The 18,922-nt window shown below is 41.0% G+C and overlaps 1 protein-coding gene across 4 annotated transcripts in view; it reads right to left on the bottom strand.

The window, feature by feature from the left end:
* Positions 1–1,669: 1,669 nt before the first annotated feature.
* Positions 1,670–18,922, bottom strand: part of TXNRD2 (thioredoxin reductase 2) — a 36,035-nt gene continuing 18,782 nt past the window's right edge. For 2 of the 4 annotated variants that reach the window (XM_051769112.1, XM_051769113.1), the window contains 5 exons: positions 14,320–14,415; positions 13,955–14,047; positions 13,441–13,512; positions 11,225–11,322; positions 7,467–8,989 (listed from right to left, as the gene is read on the bottom strand). In XM_051769112.1, coding sequence (XP_051625072.1) covers positions 8,866–8,989; positions 11,225–11,322; positions 13,441–13,512; positions 13,955–14,047; positions 14,320–14,415 — 483 coding nt within the window. In that variant the 3' untranslated portion in view covers positions 7,467–8,865. Of the gene's footprint in view, positions 2,570–5,263; positions 5,314–7,466; positions 8,990–9,016; positions 9,172–11,224; positions 11,323–13,440; positions 13,513–13,954; positions 14,048–14,319; positions 14,416–18,922 lie in introns of those variants that run through there. The other 2 variants (XM_051769115.1, XM_051769114.1) reach the window with 2 other exon arrangements.

The following is an 18,922-nucleotide window of genomic DNA, read 5'->3' as shown; positions in this document are numbered from 1 at the left end:
GTTTATCTACATTGCTGTCTTCTCATCCATTCTCTTGAATCCTGCTCTAAGTCCAGCCCTGGCAGCAGCTGACCCACAAAGCTGTGTCCCCAGGCAGTGAGTGTCAGCTGTGCTGTAGTAAAAGGCATGGCTCAGAGGACATCATTCCTACACAGAGCTCACATGCATATTTTCGAGTGCTGCCTGGATTTTTAGCTTGGAAATTCTGTGTATAATTTAGATTGGTTCGACTTCATTTCCAGCAGAGATTGATTCAGATTATCCAGAGATCTGCAAGGAATATGGTCAACTAACATGCACATAAAAGCATTGTTTCTGGTGCAAAGTCAGTTATCTTCCTCTCCCTCAGACACCTTGCATGAAGATTAGTTCAGACTCTCAAATGACATTAAAGAACCTTGTTCTATTATTTCACAGTCCACAGGTGCAAGAGGAAACCAAATCCAGCCCAGTCTACAGGCCTAGTTCAACATCCTGAACAGCACTGCCAGCCATTCTCTCCCCCCTCCTTCCTGATCATTTTGGTTCTTTGTGCCCTACAATAATTTCCTCTTCTAGTCTCTTTTTTCCCTTTGTCCATGGCACACTACAAATTACTTGTGGTTGCAATGATTAATTTCACAACTCACACCTAATTTGACCCTAATAACTTTGCCTGCAAAAGGGACAATTCCTTGTTGATCCAGACAACTTATCAGCCCCTGAACACAATAAGAAGGCGGGGCTGGTTGTCAGCAGGGAGATGCCCATTAGTCCTTTTCCAGGGGAATGTCGGAGGTCCCTTATCAAGTGGGAGAGAGCTGGAGTACTGCAGGCATGCAGGGGGAGGCACACTGCTCCCAGCCTGCAAGGCCACACAACATGGGAAGTGGTGGCTTGAAAGAGGAGTGGAAGAATGACAGATGGTTTGTGCCTGTGCGTCCCTGCAGAGGACAGCGGGCCCGCCATGGGAACGGCGTGGACAGTAAAGGCAGCGCCTCAAGTGAGGAGTGACAAAGCAAGTCAGCCACGGATGGCCCGTGGGAGGCCAGAGGAAATGCACCATTAGTCAAAGTTGGAGGAAAAATAAAATGCGATGACAACTGGGCCATTCATGTGCTTCCCCTTCAAGGACTGACCAGAGCCTTCACAACTCAAAAGACTCAAGTATCAGCCCTTTCTCTCTGCAGCCAGGCTAATGTGCACCACAGAGTCTGAGAAACTCCCCTGTCACCTACATTAATTCTTATCTTGTTGTTCTTGGCTACACTTCACTGAAGTACAGTGAGGGAGAGTGCTTCAATCAATAATGTGGATCCAAGGGAACACCCCTCTGCTGTTCCTCGGGATCAGCTCAACAGCACAAAGCAAACATTCACCCAACTGGGGAACTGGGGAAATATTAGGACTTCCAGAACTGGAGCATAAGACACTGAGGTGGCCTCACGAGGATGTTTAAGCTCACATGGACAATTGCATCACTCCAGGGTAGCTTTCTGCACTTTTGAGAGTTTGCTACTCAATAAAAAAATGCAAGAGCTCAGAGCTCTCAGTAGCCTCAGTGACAGAGGCCTTGCATTTCACAGCAGATTCCATCAGAAGTTCCACTTTGCCACTCTCCTGAAACCCTGAGGCACTGCTGTCACAGCCCGTGAGCCTGAGACTTTGTCATTAAGGAAGGATGATGCCCTTCAGAAGGTCCAACCATAAACACTCACAAATGCTTGGTCTCTCAGTCTTCAAAGGGGACAATACCCCAGCTAAGGACAGGACTTGGTGAGAACTGCTCCTCTGGAGCTGTGGCATTTCCAGATTTGGAAGTACGTGGGAGCTAAAGGGAGATGCAAGCAGAAAATCCCCAAATGTTCTCTTACAAATACATTGGACTCTTACCCCATGAAAAGGGAATTCACTTACTAACATTTGAATAGGGCTAAGAGCAGCTAAGTAAAATAGAATGTGCATCTTTCAAAAAAAGTAGAACAAGAAAAATTCAGGGATTACAAATGAAATCCCTGATTAAGGAAGAGACCCAGAGTCCTGACCTGAAATATAAAGGTATCCTGGATATATGCAGAATGAACAAGGACAGAAATGCAAGCAAAGTCTGAAGTATCAGGAGAATTCTCCTTATTTTCCTGTGTTTGAAATATGTCTAACAAATAAGCTCAGTGACAAATAAAGAAGTAAAAATCAAAAGTGCTGTCATGATTTAATTAGATCCCAGCCTGATGTAAATTAAATTAATAAAAAAAAAAATAAATCCTTTGACAACCTGAGAGCCGTTTCTGAAGTCTCCAAAGCAGCCTTGCTGCTCTTGAAATGACTTCCTGTGAGATGGTGAACAATCTCTGCTTTCTGCATTAGGGGAGTCATTCACCTGAACCCAGCAGTGTGATCAGTGTGAACACCCTGCTGCCCAAACTGCTGCCTGACAACATCTTCCCAATCACTCAGGAGGCTCCTGCCAGCAGAACATTAGCTGACTCCATTTCTCTAAGGAAAATGTCTGGGTTTCCTGATGTTTCCAGCTGTGTTTGTACAACCTGCCTTCGTGTGAAGTTGAAAATTAATGCACTTCCTCTTGGTCCTTTGAAAGAGAGAAAAAAGGAAGATTATAAAAATTAATAAAAATGCCAAAGCTCAATCCTTTGTCCCTGTTGAACAAGGGTTTTTAAATAAAGATTGCTGAGCTCAAGCTCCTGCATAAAGCTAAAAGCTGCCATGTAACCTGTTGCTCTGACACAGTGTGAACAGAATATTGGTTGGCTGCACTGCAGCTCATTCACACGAGTAAGAGAGAAAAATAAAACAGGCTTTCAATGTGGACTGTTTTGTTGGGAGTACACCCTGGAAAAATGTATTTGGGCCTTTTCTCACAGGGAGCTGGCAAAGAAGGGAACATTTGTTTATTTTCTTAATTTTTGCTTAAAGCCTAAAGTCTGTCTTTTTTCACTGGTTTTCTTTCCCTTGGTATTTTAATTTAATGGAGTTACATAATATTCTAATAGACAAGGTATCTGTAGTCCTTTTGGTTTAGATTTGTTTGAGATATGTTACCACCTAGCTAATCCTAACTCAGCGCAGAGCCTTGGGAAAATGAAGTCTCCTTGTCAAAGATTTAAGAAGAGGGATCTTGCTCTTTGTTTTTATGCTGAAACAAGGAGAACAAGCCTGATTCCCATGTTGCTTTAATGTAAAGGGAAGAAGGATGGAACAAACCCCAACTGGTCTTTGTGTGATCTGAAGGAAAAACAGGGGAGGAGGTAAGGGGGAGTATTTTTACAGTTCATCTTTCATGGAGTATAAAGGCTTTCCGTAAATGAATGTGTTAATATATTGGACATACTCTACCACAAACTGCTGAGACTTTTACCTGGAAAAATTTCCCCCACCCCCTCCTTGGAGCTGCTGGTTCTGACAGGCTGCAGCTCCCAATACCTCTACCCAGCTAACAATGCACAGCACCTTGTTCAAACAAGACTGGTCTCCATTTCACACTACCCCCCCAGGGAATATTCACTTTTCTGTTCAGACTGTATCTTTCTGACTGATGCAATCAGATTCTGGAAACCTGCCTTATTAGTTTATATTCCAGCTTCTTAGGGAATGATGTTAATTTTCCATTGTAGGACCAGAAGATTTGAGATGTGCTAGATCTTGTCTATAAGAAACAACCAAACAGTGGCACAGGCAGTACAGGGTTAGAAATGACTGCAGTGAACAGCACTCCTTGCACAGCAAGTCCAGGAGTCACAAAAGAGACAATCTCCTAACTCCAACAGTGCTTGAAGAGAGGTCTTCTACAATTACACAATGAATAAATAAAAGTGCATTTTCTTACTTATTCACTTGAGATATTCTGCCTAATTTCTGCACCAGTTCACCATCCTAATTGTTTTCTTCCCAGATCTGTGGTTTACTACTAAGCCTTTACACTGTGATGGCCAAAGAGTTCCATTATATCCATTAAAGATTAGATCATTTTCTTTGTTTCCCACAGCAAATAGGATCCCATTCATGTCCCAAACTGAATGTCAGTAGTTGGAATGATGTTTTCTTAAGGTGCATATAAGATTAAAGACTGAAATCAGATGCAGTGTTGCCAAAGCCTTTGTAATATGCATGTTTTTCATGGCAAGATGATTGACAAGAATTGCAGGAAGGTGCTGAAGGGGATATTTCACCTGGCCCATCAAAACTCAATGTAGAGGATTAGAACTAAGAAGAGCTGACAATATTGACTTTGAGTACCACAACGGAAACATAATTAGCTCTTTGACAGGTAGTGGACAGAAATATTCCATTTTTAAAAAATCAGTTAGAGTAATTACAGCATATCTGTTGCATGCTGCCCTGGGAAAAAAAAAAGAGAAAAAAGGTCTGCTCTGCTGTTTCCTCTTTTCCCAGTAAAATTCAACTTTGGCACTAGAATAAATGCTTGCAAACCCAGCCTTTCTGCTGGAAGAACATCAGGAAAACTTTGTGCATAAAAGTAAAAAACCTCTCTTAAAAGAGAGCACACAGATCTGAAAGAATGAAAAAGTCAATGAATTTTATACAAGTTTACGTATTGCAAAACAAACTGTCTGCACTATGCTTATTAAAGGCATATTTCATTGCCTAATCATAGATGTCTATTGTACCTTTTATGTTTTGAATCATAATTGCAGCCTGTTCCCCAACTGTAATAATGAAAGATGTTTTGGCACATGCTCCCATTGATTCCCCTTTAACAAAGCACTTAAGACACAGACTGGCATCCCACTGCAGTTAATGGGCAGCATTAACTCCAGGCCCTTGATGTCACTGGGATTTAGACAAATGGCAGTTTGTATGGGCACAAAATTGCCCACTGTTGGCCAGCCAGGAGCCTCTGAAGAGAACCCTTCAAACTCCAACGCCTGCACGACGTGGTTAGAAACACACTGCACTGGGCAAAGGGGTTTTATGCTTTTATCAGAATAACTGTGCTGGGAAAAAGGGGTATCTGCTGTGCTGAACTGTCTTTTCCAGCTCCTGCTCTGCAAGAATCTGAACTGTAGAAACAACTTTCAATAGGTGTAATGACACGTCCCAGAAATGGGAAAAGGCAAAACTTAATTGTACACAATACCTTAGCATTGAGAACAAGTTATCATTAGGTGTAATACAAATAATGCAGTTTATTCAGTTCTCAATTTATAAAGATTATTGTCTGTATGCTTGTCTGTAATTCTTTTTGTTTTGGGATTAAGTAGCATATGAAAATAAGGAACAAAAAAATAATGAAGAGTTTTCTTACCTTATTCCCTTTTTTAGCCATTGTTACTAGATATCCTAATTTGTTAGAACCTGCAATGAAATATTACAGGAAATTAAAACAGATTAAAAATGCAGAAATCAAAATGCCTTTAAATACAATAAAGTCAATATTCACACTCAGCATCAAATCCAAGGCATGTACTGAGATACCAAACCAGCCTGTTTCAGCAGCTCAGCATTACCTGACATAATAGGAACTTCTCATCAAAATCAGTGCATTTACAGAAATAAAAGAAAATTGAGATGAACTGATCAGTGTTCTCCCTTTCTTTTCTGACATAGAAGTTTCTCAGAGTTCTAAATGTTGCTGGTCATTTCTCAATTAGTTTTCCAACATTTTTACCCAGCAGTACCTATAGCTGCTAACTGGCTTTGTTCCTAGGCATTTTTTCCACTTTGTGTTCTGGTTTAAAACCCGAGGTAAATAGCTGGGGTAGAACAGTTTGGCCCTGTACAATCCTCTGACTGCACTGTATTTCCAGGGAGTTTACTCTTGACCTCAAGCAGGATGTCAACATGCAGGGACAGTGAAAATACCTGTTAGATCTCATTAGCTGCAATAAACAGGAGAGTGTTTGAAAACATACTTACCAAGTCTACAGGTTCCCTTAAATTTAAAATAAGAGGCCATCCAGCCTGGAAAAATCTCCACGGTTATTCAGTTTACACACAGATACAGAGAGGTATCAACATTTCCTTCTTAAAAGGTCTGAGTCTGTCTACTCTTCATTTCCTTAACACACACTTCAACCAAGAGAAACAACAGCAAGATCGAAAAACAAATCTATTGTAAGCAGAAAGCATATGTACAAAATTAAGCAAATACAATCACACATTTACTAGAAAAAAAATATTCTTTATTCATTAATTAATGCACAACACAATAAATATTGGAATCACACATGTAAGGGACCCAGCAAAGCTCAGACTTGTTTGCACCATGGTGTGGTTTGACAAACAGATCCTCATCAGCTGGCATCCTGTGAAGCCTGACTCAATTTGTTTGTTTTTTACATTTTCACATGCAATTAGTAATTTGCAGTGTACATCAGTTGTTCCAATTGACATTAGTCAGGCTTTTAAATAAAACAATTCTTAAGCACCATCCCTGGTGAATCCTGCAGGAAAAAAGCACAGTCACAGCAGTTGTCATTATTCTGCCCTGCTGCTGCTGTTGCCATCAGGGTTATGCAGCTGTGATGTGTGTTCAGTTTTACTTCAGTGGGGCAACAGCATTTTCCACTAAATGAGGAATAGAACTGGGCTGCTACTGAAGAGACAGGAACAATGTTCATCAGAATTCTAACACCAAGGCAGTTCTGTTACTTCTGAGAAAGATGACATGCCTTAGTTTCACACACTGAGCACACATTTCCTCGAGATCTCCTTATTTGCTGTCCCAAATCATTATTTTCAACCTTATGATGAATGACATTAACTCATCTTTCCATTGATTTGTCTGTAGGGACAGACTCTTTCTGCTGGATGCATTGGTGGGGCAGAGAAGCTGATTTTACAGGGCTAAACACCAGTGCTTTCACTTATGGGAAACCAAAGAACTATCAAAGGTAATCACTAGAAAAAAATCTTGCATGCATACACATTACAATTCAGTCAGAAGTGACAGATTTCTCACAGAAAGTTCTCTGTTTCAACTGTTAATTGCAATATTAAGTAAAACATTTTAAGAAACCCTAATGTATTATGAACTCCTCTTTTGTGAAATGTAATAGGGTTTTTGGCTGCACCATGCTCATAAGACCTTTATTAAAGGAAACAGAAACTTCTGACTGTGCAGGTATGCACACATTTATATACAAAGTTTTCATCATTTCTTCTAAAGGCAGCTGTAAAATGCAGGCAGTGTTTCAGCTACACTTCCACTCAAAGTATTTCTTTTCAATTACAAACTTATGGATGAGTTCACAGATGAAAACTGGCAGATGTGACAGGGAACGCCACTTGCAGCCAAACTCCTTCCTATTTTATGGACCAGAAATACTGACCAAAACTCAGGAAATTTTGTAAAGAAAGCATTTGAGATTTCTTTTGTTGTTAAAATAAATAGTTGAAAATTCAATATTCTAGTATCAGTGGAAGTATGATAAATGCTGTTACATAATATTTTCAAGGAAGTTCTGATCCTTTTTTTCTAGTAGTTTCTCTGACAGGTACAATTCTAAACTGTGCAACAAGCTTGGAATGAAAATATCAAATTCCCCAAAGAAAACACTGATATCAATTAACTGCAAAAAGGATACATTTGGTTTCACCTCCAGCTGATCTCTTCTTTTCCTGTGATCACTATTCTGCTGTAAAGGGTGCAAGAAACTCTGTGTTTATGCATAGCAAAATACTGCGACTTCCATTGAAGTTCGGTGCAGTTTTTGTGCTTGCCTTTGTCAGGCCACCTCCTCACCGGGCTCTGCACAAGCAGCTTCACCCTCGGATGTTCCTTTGCTGCCACAGATTAGGCAGCACCTCCCCCTTCTGGAGAGCCCGAAAAGCAGCAGGAATTCGGACAGGGCAAGGCTTTCCCAGTCGGGCCGGTATGCAAAACAAAGTGTGCAGAGAATTATTTTAGATCCTTGTTCTGAGCACGACTGTCTCTTTTCTAGATCGCTGGTTCATGTAGTTCCCTTCACTAACGTGTTTTAGCAAAGCCAGACCTAAGTCAATTCAGATGGAGTACCCAGCTCATCAGTGAGAAAGTCTTAAAAACAAACCAAGAAAATATATCAGTGTCAGCCAGATTTCTGCATTCTACAAAAGAGAAAATGCTACATAAGTTGGATTATTAGTGGGTTTGATTCTACTTGTCAGCATTGCTTAATATGCACTGTTCAAGCAGTAATTTGTGAGATGTGTCAATTTAATTGGAACTGAACTAAAAATTTCAGGAGTAGGCAGAGAAATCACCATAAAATTCAACTCTTCCTTTAGCACCTCTGAGCTCATTCATTCTCAGCCATCATCATAACATTGTGCCCAGGATGCTGCTGATTAATGCACTGGGATTCTTCCAGCAGCAGCACAGCCTCAGTGATAGATGATTTTCTATTAAATTCTTGTATGTATTACATTTAGAAGAAAAATGCCGAAGATGAGTGCTTACCCATTGTTACACACTCTGGGAACTTGCTTCTGCTGGTGAGCACAGCCTCAGCAGCCACTGCTGGCATTGGTAAGGAGCTGTGCAAGCTCAGGACAGAGCATCACACTGAACTGCCACGGGAGGCCCTGTCCAGTGCCCAGCATCTGTGGCACCATCCCGGGAGGCACTTTGCCAGCAGTGCCAGCAGAGGAACCCAGGGAAAACTGCTGCACTTGTAGGTGGCCTCAGGTGTCCCCGGCTTCAGTTACATTCACATGTAAAATACTGGGATTATTTCCTAGCTCCCAGCAAGAGAAGGGTTTTAGGCACTTTGAAAGAGAGAGCTTTGTTACAGCAGGACTGCATTGGTGTTAGAACTGAGATGGTACAAGGATCAAACCATTAATGCTGTTTCAACTCTAGGTGCCCCCTTTCTTCACAAACATATTTTGTGCTTTTTTCCTTCTTTCCAGGGATGGTGTTTAACCTCAGCAGCCTGTGACTGTTGCATCCAAGCCAGAACGCTTTGTGATGTGCAGCTTGGTGACCTCCTCAGCACAGGTGGGGTGGATGCCAACTGTCTTCATCAGCTGAGGATACGTGGCACCACACCTACCAAAAACAGCAGAAAGACCCACACAGTCAAATACTCTTCACCTGAAACAGCCAGAAGGTCCAAAAACATCAAAGTAATTCTGCTCTTGTCCATTTTATCAGGTAGAGGAGCTCATTTGTTTCTCACACAATGCTGTCTCTATTATTTCTCAGGCACTTACACAACTGGAGACGCCCAACTTCATGGCATTGAGGCAGGGAAGAATTGTCATAAGGGTTGAGACAGAGACAATTAAGCAATTTACCCAAGTCACAACTGAGCCTATGGCAAAAACATCTGACAAAACTGCAACCTTCAGCTTTTCTTGTACATACATGTGTGTCTCACTAACTCAGATGGAAAACAATGCACACATGCACACAGAGGAAGAAAATCTGAATCAGAACTGCTGGAAAGAATCTGCTGAAGGAAGCAATACCAGAATATTATTCCATGATCTCACAGAAAGTCACTGGTGCTTATACTGAACATATCAATGTTATAAGCAGGAGAATAAAAAGCCTCTTATTTGAAAAAAAACCAAACCAAACCAAAAAAAAACCCCACCAGAAAACCCTTCAGCTAAAATCCCACTTGCTTAATTCCTTTACTTGTCCAATACATTCTTAAGACTTGATGACTTTCCTTTGAGCTGCTATTCCTGGCAGGTCATACTTTAAGAATAGCTGAAATGGCCCTAAATTTAAGAATTGTTTCAAGCTCTCTATGGAACAGTGTTATCTCCCTCTACAAAATACAGGGAAGGGAGCCATAGATACTTTCTGATGTCTGCACGTCCAAAAAGCACCGACAATCAGAGGATCATTGCTGAGCACAGATGTTACTGGAGTGCTAAGTGGGGAGGGAAGATGAAAAATCGTCCTTCAGAGAGGCTGAAGTGAGACCCAGTGCTTGACAAAGGAGAACAGCTCTTCCAGTGAGTGTCCCACACTGAAAGCTCTGGATTTGTGAAGTGCAATAGAAACCAGTGCAAGAATCTGACCTGCTGAAAACCTCTTACTGTGGCTAAAATTTTAATTTCCCTCAAGCAAGGCAGAAAAGCACTCCAGTTTCATGTGCTTCCTTTTCAATGGTTATTTTGGATAAAACTTCAAAACAATGACATCCTAAAAAATGTAGTTCTAGAATGTATACCACTGGCAATTAAAGGACTACAAACACATGTTGAAAATGTGTACTGAGGGTACACTGCAATCAGTGATTTTCAAGATATTCCTTACGTGATACTTGTGGTCCTGCCTTCTTAATCCTTTCTGCTTTTCATTTATGCTAGTCACTCACATCTCTAAGACTAAAACTGCAATAAAATGGTGAGCACAATTAGGAAAATGAACTCACACCACAACTCGGGGTGATTTACTGTGTCCCAGACTACTTTCTTCAAAGAGGGAGTTAAAAACTATAATTTAGTAACGTAAATATACAAATTAACATTTCTGAAGATAAGGATGATAAGAAGGGAAATGTAACAACAAATATTAAATAATTGTAGCCCATGGGAGGCATAGCAGGAATTTTCCATTTACCAGAGAGGACCCAGAATCATTCCTTACTCCTTCAAAGGGAGGGCTTCTATATTAATATTTGAGGAAAATCTTGAACAAGATCTGATCACAAAGGGTAAGTTTGTTATTGCAATTATCAGCTAGCTCCAAACAAAAGTACCTCCCCTCTCCCATAATCCTACAGAAGTTTCTTTTTTACTATATTATGATTAGCTTATACCTCAGAAGAATATAGGGATTCATGCAAGTCCTTGCTGAGCTTTTGAGGAGCAATGGCTGTGCACATTTAAAGATAAGATTAGGAAATCCTTGGCAGGTGTAAAGAAAGGTTTTTATGAAAAGCACAAACATCCTTTAAAAGAAGTAGCTTGCAAAACTATACAGTGATTGCTTATTCTGTGCATAGAATGCAAAAGAGGCTACACTGAAAAACACTGACATTAGTAAGTTAATGCACAATTTTGGTTTTTGCTTTAACTATATCAAGTCAACAATATATTTTCCTCAGTTGTTTCCTTAGCTATATCCAGTATTACAGTAACTAAATCCGATACATCTTAATGAAGAACTGCAGTATTTTAAGTGAAAATATGTGCAACACTTCATAAAAGTAACAAAAAGCCTGCATTCTTTATAGTGTTGCCAAAACTAGGCAGCTATCTTTTATAATCTTACAATAACTTAAGAAGCAGGCTTTAGAAGCTGGAGACATTCTTTTGTACTTACTTGATTCCAAGAGCAAATCCTTGAATAACTTCGCCTGCATTTGGTCCAATGAAATGAAGGCCAAGTATCCGTTGCTCCCTCTCTCGTAAGCACACCATCTGAAAACAATACATGACACAGAGATCCTCCCTGAGAACACTTAAAGATAAGGCAGGAAGGTGAATTAAATGCAACTGAAGTGCCCCAGGATCCTAGTTCAGCTGGTCGTTTCCAGGGTGCCAAAAACTTACACACTTGCTCCAGTCTTACTGACTTCAACGGGTCTTACTCTGCTCTTGAGCACTTTGCTGAACTGAAGCTTCAGCAGGGCATTTGTGTCAGACTGCAGGGAGCCACTGACAACAGTCATCTGTGCTATTGAAATCTTTGGTGTTTGTCATTTGTTTGAAAGCCTCAAAACACTGTGGTCTGGCAAACAGAGCAATGTTCTTTTCCCCAGACTGGCCACCTCAGCACTTCTCCAGGCCTGGGCAGTTATTGCCAGGAGCTCATCAGCTGGATTGGCACAGTTATTGCCAGCAGCTCATCAGCTGGATTGGCACAGTTATTGCCAGCAGCTCATCAGCTGGACTGGCACAGTTATTGCCAGGAGCTCATCAGCTGGACTGGCACAGTTATTGCCAGGAGCTCATCAGCTGGACTGGCACAGTTATTGCCAGGAGCTCATCAGCTGGACTGGCACAGTTATTGCCAGGAGCTCATCAGCTGGACTGGCACAGTTATTGCCAGGAGCTCATCAGCTGGACTGGCACAGTTATTGCCAGGAGCTCATCAGCTGGACTGGCACAGTTATTGCCAGCAGCTCATCAGCTGGACTGTCACACATGACCACTGCCAATGATGGGACACTTTGGGCCTTTGTGATTCAGGCAGGAAGCACTTGGAGCAGTGTCTGGGGGGACACTGTCACCACACTGGCCACATGACTGAGCCTTCTTGGTCAAGCCTTGGAAGCAGCCAAGTATGAAGGTGAGTTAATAAGGATCTGGGAGAGCTGAGTCACTGCACACTTAACTTTTATTAGAGAATGTAATGAAAACTTTTTAGTTCCTTTAAGGACACCATCTTTATAATTATAGAAAAGAAAGAGTCTCTCCCAGCATCCTTCCATCAAGCATTAAATCATCACTAATCCAGGAGGTTCTGCTCTTCAGTAAAAGCTTGAATTCTTTCCTCAGGAATGCTGGGAACAGCAGCAATCCTGACATGTAACTTTAAATTTTGAGGAATTTTAAAGAAAAAACTCTCTTGCAATAGAGTTTGAAATACTCAAGTTAAATGTTTTTTTGAGAGTTTAGTAGGGACTATATTCAATATCTTCCAATAACTATTACACTATTACTACTTCACCCTCAAATATTTACTTTAACTGACATAATTCAAAGGGAATACATAAAAGGAAATAGCATCACCTTAGTTGCACTGGTAGTTGGGACACTTAAGGCAAGTTACTAAGGCACTTATATAAATCAGATGTGACAAAATACAGTCAGAAAAACTGGCTGCAACTATTGACAATGGACATCTCTTACATAACAATAACATCACAACACTTTATCATAGAACTGATGGACCTATTTATGCAAAAAAGGTTGTTCCCTGATGTTGAGGAGAAAAGAAAGAAAAAGAAAACTATGATATATTCTACCAACACTACACCTTATCTAAGATTCTCTACTAAGGGCAAGTGCATCAAAAACCTTTCCAACACTGAAGCGACTGGATGGCTCTAGGAGATACATTTCAGGTCTGACACTTTGGTCTTAGCCAGGAGCTTTTTGTTTTCCTGAGTAAGACTGAACAGTTACTCTACTTTTGTAAGCCTTATGCTTAATTCTTCTGAAGGTAGCATACTTTGCCAAGAGATGGCAATGCAAATATTACATGTAACCAGTTAAAAACTTTGCTGGGAGAAGCCCAGATTGATGTCTATAGAATTTGAAATATTTCTTAGGACCTTAAGAGCAGTCCAAAGACAGTATTAGTCAGCAGAATGTCAGTTCTGAGAAATGCTAATATCTGTAAAGCAATTTCAAGATGCAATGGGATATTTAATGAACATTAAACATTTGGAATTACACTAGAGAAACAGGTTGTCAACAAGAAAATATCTCATCCACCTTGAGATGTTTTTTGCCAAACAGCTCTCCTTAAAGCTGGCTGCACCATATCACTTGTTTCAAATTAAAGGCAAGTTAAAAGCTCACAGGACTCACTTTCATATAGCACTGAGTTGCATCTCTTTCAGCCACTGTAAACTCTAAAGGTTTATAATACGCATGGAATACCTGGTAGGAAAAACAACAACATTTTGTGTTAGAGAGCACTATTATGTCCAAAACTGCCATTTAATATTATAATGACTGCTATTACTACATCTTTATACCTCTGTAGAAAAAATTATTTATTTAAAACCTTTTCATTATTTTAAAGGAAAATATGGAAAGCCCAGCAAGATGCTGCACAATATAACTTGCTAAAATGGCAGCTACTTTAAAGCTGTCACCCAATTTTAAAGCTGTCAATAATTTCAAGCCCACTAGGTAGCAGTTCCCATTGTGACCTGCTGCAATACTACTAAAGGTCTGAGCACTTCTGGAGACACCAACTCCATAACTGCAAACACAGTATTCTGGGGGTCCAAAAATTTTACCTGATTCAACAGTGAAAATTTTGTCTGTTCACAGTGCAACTCTGCCACCAAACAGAGAATTACAAATGATTTCATACCTCAATATTATCTGACCCGTGACGTTGCACAGCTGCTTCTTCTGACAGTCCAACACAGCCATATTCCAGGGGAGTGAACACTGTGGTGGGCACCTGCTCTGGGGGGAACAGGGGTGTTACTGGGGGACAGGGGTGTTACTGGGGGAGAGGGGTGTTACTGGGGGACACGGGGTGTTACTGGGGAACAGGGGGAGCAGCTGCAGGACAGACCCCAGCACCCTGTGCAGGACTGAGCAGTGCAGCTCTGGCACACACATCAGCTGTCAGAGCTGCACTCCAGGGGACAAAATGCAATTCCTTTAAAAATTCTTAAGGCAAACACAGTGTAAGATTTTTATTATTGAAAGGAAGAACCAAGGACTCACACTGTCATAGTCCATGAGCTCTGAGGACTGGCCAAAGAGGCGCTGGGCCAGCAGCTTGCCTGCAGCGATGGCTGTGGGAGTCAGCTCCGGGCGGCCCTGAGGAGAGAGCACAGAGCTTCCTTTGAACCCAGAGACAAGCAGCATCCAAGGAGTTCTCTGGGGACCACGGGCAGAGGAAGGCCAGATCTTTGGAATTCCAGCCTGGCAGCCAGGGCTCAAACAGGGAAGGCAGGAATAAATTCTCTCCAAACATGCTTTTAAGTCTCTGAGTTCACTGTCTGTCTTAATGGAGGGAAAAAATGTCATGAATGTGTCAAATCTTTACATCTTATCATGTCACCTCTTGAAAAGCAGCACATATTCACATGCTAACCACTCAGTTCCCCCTTTCTCTCCATAGAAAGTCATCAAGAAATTTTTTAGATGGTCTTTTTAGAGCAGGAAGAGCCTGGTGTAAAGCAACAGTGTTTTTATAACATCAAACCATTTAAAAAAATTTGTCTGACAAGTTTTTACAGAACCCAGGCACAAAACACAGCTATTTGTAGGCACTATTGCTGACTTCCTAAGCTGGCCCCGGGTTGGAGAAGTGGAGCTGGTCCTGGTCTCAGGCTCTGCTATTACAGGGGAGCTGAAAAGGATTGGTATTGGCAAATACTGATTTCCTGGGATTGAAAAATGGAATGACAGCAGGGTATGGCCAGGACATGCACCAGTTCAAGCCATGAGCTCATCCAAGACATATCATCAGGACGCTCGTCTGACATGAGGAAAGAGGTCACCAATCCCAAAGGAATGATGTGGAGATATAAGAAAGCCATAACTGAGAAACTCCCCTGTGGGACAGCATGGAATGCTTTGTGAAATGTGGGAAGTTTGGATTCATACAGGTCCTATTTAGGTGCAACACTTGTTATGCTCCTGCAAAGCCCAATTTGGAGGCAATCGTTCAATAAACTCTCAAAACCAGTTTTCAGCAGAAAATAAGAATTCCTCACCACACACATTCAAAGTTTTCCACTTATTTTCATTACCCTGAAGTTTTTTAGCATTTACTACAATCCAATCTTCTCTCCCAGCTTATCTTTTTTTGCAAGTTGCTAGATAGACTCTGGTATTAGCTACCATTTCCTTCAATACACAAACCATTACCTGCATGTTAATGTGCATTTATGCTTTTGTCTGTACTAATAACCACTTCAAAGTCTACTGCAAAAAACCAAACTGAAACATTATGTCTAACCTGATAACAGAAATTACAATTCTAAATGTTAATGAAGATTAATCTGTTTTTCCTCCACAGCTCATGACAAATCACAAAACTGCAAGCCTATCCCTTTCTTCCCCCTAACATCCATCACGTCACAATTTTTTAAACCCAGCATTTTGACTTTAAAGTCTGTAAATATCATTTACCAGATGAAATTTGACATTTGTTTTTTCTTATACGCATTTGCCTGAAACGTGGCTGCCAATCACTTCTGCAGCAGGAAATACAGATGTTGTTTTGGCATTCCAGAAATGAATAGAAGATTGGAACGAGAGATAAAACTGTGAAAGCACCGCCATGCATTCCATAAACCCCAGCTAATTACTAAAACATCCACGCAGATAAAGCCCAATTTCTCATAAACAATGACTTAAAGACCTTTCTTGGTAAATATTTGAAATTAACATTCGCTTTGCAGTCATGTGTAGAACTACCCCACTGATTATTATGGATACGACTTGTTCATAAGAATCCTCCAATGTATTATAGGTTTAAACGAGATGGCTCCTAAGAGAGTTTAAAAAGCTTTGAAGTAATGTGTATTTGTTCTAACACAACTCTTTTTGGTCTCATTTCCATTCAAAGCAACATACTGTACATTCCACCTTCTCTACACATCTTTGTTATAAACCCTTTGAAATATGACAGATGTGGAGCGGCCTGACCATATGACAAACCTCCTTCTGAGAGTGTCTTTATGGTGTGTGCCATGCTTTTCAACAGCAACACTACTGCAGGAAGAATCTGAACACAGGGAGTTTATATCAGCACTGAAAAAAAATTTCAAACTAAAATTCCAGCTTGATCTTCCTCACCCTGATCACAGAAGATGAAAATGCCACAATGCAATTTCACATGGCAGTTGAAAATAATATTTTGTCAAAGCTTGAAAAATGTTTTTTGAGGGCAGACAAACTGACTGACGTCTGGAAGATTCCTCCCCCTCCCCTTTTCTCCAAATGAACAGCTTGGATAACACCAGGATTCCATTTGTCATACAAGGGTGCAACAAGACACCCAGGCACACATAATTTCCCATTGGTACCAGCTGGGTATGACTCCCAAATGAAAACAGTCGTTCTGGGTGATCAGCAGCCTGGCCTGCCCCTCTCCCCTCCAGCCAGGGCACTGCATTCCCACACCACCAGCAGTCCAGGGGCTGGTCAGGAGGGAGGAGGCTGCAGAACTACACTTTGAGAACAGCACTTCATGGTAACAAAGACACTCTGACAGGGGGAGAGCAGAGAGAAATCCTGAGTAGGAACCTGGGGAAAAAATAATCTTATTCTTCTGATGACTCTCAGGGATCCCTGATGCTCCCCCAGAGGAAACGAGGTTCCCCTTCCTTTGCTCCTTGGGTGGGTCACACCCAGACAGGGCCACACCTCGAGCTCTGCAGCTTCTGTGGTTCCCAGCAGGGTGCACTTGATTCTCCTGTGTGGGTGCCTTGAGATGGGCACCAACACAGAACTTTATTTTAGTGCTGGTTCCCATGCCAATGTGATTTATTATCCAAATTAATTCTGCTTAAAAAAAAAAGGCCTAAATGGATTTAAGTATTCAAATAAAATAAACTTAATTGCTTAGCAAGTGGAATTACACAGCTCACAGTGTGCTGGAGTCAGATAAGATAGTGGCAGTAATTCCTTTTATCTCTAAACACTTTAAATGTATGATTACTACACCATGATTTCTTTAATTCCCTGTATTGAGCCCATATGCAGATAAAAGCTTAAGAGAGTATTTCTACAGAGCACCTGATTTAACTCTTTGTTTTTCCCCAGTTGTACACTGGACACAGCATAGAACTGTGTTGCTGTTTTTAACATTTCCATTTAAAAGTATCTATTGGATAACTCAAGTTCAAAAATCTGCACTGATAAAGACAAAAGCAGGAAAAGGAAATCCAACTTTTAACAACAAAATAAAGATGACGAATAAATGAATACAATATTTTTTAGATCCAGAGTAAGAAAGAGGAGAGCCTGCCTCCAACTTTATATTTCTTACTTAACCAAATCCTCAAAGGGGAGAAGACAAAAAGCACCCAAAAGGAAATGACTTGCCCAAAATAACACTGCAGATTGGCAGCAAAATAAGCAGCAGAATCTAAGCCCTGTCAGCATTGCCTCTGACAACTGCTTCTTGGATGGAATCAAACAGAGAAGTTTGGAAAGCAGGAGGCCCAAGCAAGGCATATTTATCAGGGACAAGCAGGTGTAGGAGGCCATTGTGAGCAAAAAGTGGACTTCAGGAAATATCCCAGAGCAAGAAGTGACAAGTACAGAGGGAACCTGCATGTGAAGTGAGAAGAAAGGACAGGAATTCTACAAAATCCCAAAGCTCTGAGTGACTGGACAGGACAGAAGCTGTGCAGAGTAAAAAGGGGAAGAAAAGGAGAAATAGCTAAAAGGAAAGAGTTTTAACACAATTTAAAAGGAAATGGCAAGTCATTCACAAGAAGATTGAGATGGCCAGGAAGAAACACATGTCTACACAGAGGGAAGAGGTCAGGAGTGGTCAGCAGATTTCTGTGATTTAAGTGCCTTGGGCAGCTCCAGAGTCCAGTCAGAGATTTGCAGGGCTATTCCCAGGACATTATCTAACCTGTTACATCTCTTCCAAAACTCAGGGCACCTGTAGGGTTTATATCTGAGAGACCCTTAAACCATTTAAACCATGGCAGAATGAGAAATCTTTCAAAGGTCTCTAAAATTATACTATACATTATGTCTGGATATTGCTACAGTATTTAGATTATATTGCTTAGGTTATAATGTCCCCTCCTTAAAAAAACAAACAAACAAATCCACATAACTCACGTTTCCTTGGCATAATCATTCACAAATCGTGAACAGAAGTCAAAAGCATTTAGTATTTTCAGCAATTACTTTTTCTTATTCTAGAGGAAGATACTTTTGTCAAAAGTATTTTGCATCAGGGAGCTGAAAAGCTGTCTTGTGTTTAGTCTGGATTGACACCCAAAATACTACACATGGAATTACAGAACTTGTCACAGTCATTCCCACCGAGTGTGCTCATCTCCAGAAGGCAAGAACTGCTTTCACTCAGCATTCACAGGCAGCATTAAGTCATGTGTCTAAAGTGACAAAAACATTATTAGGAAGATAATTGAAGTGATAAAAACATCATTATTAGCCTCTGACCAATGATGCATTCCCTGATAAACATCAGCAATAATCTCCCATGCTGAGACACTTCACAGGATCCATGTGAAGGAAATGAGTGACCCAGGTCCTGGCACAAACACCACAGCTCTGCCAAAGGAAAAAGTGCAAAACACCGAGATATATGCTGGGGCATGACGACATC

This window comes from Manacus candei, unplaced genomic scaffold (assembly GCF_025592945.1).
Source record: "Manacus candei isolate 608988 ecotype Guabito, Panama unplaced genomic scaffold, ASM2559294v1 h1tg000103l, whole genome shotgun sequence".
NCBI lineage: Eukaryota > Metazoa > Chordata > Aves > Passeriformes > Pipridae > Manacus > Manacus candei.
This window is presented reverse-complemented; position numbering and strand designations above follow the sequence as displayed.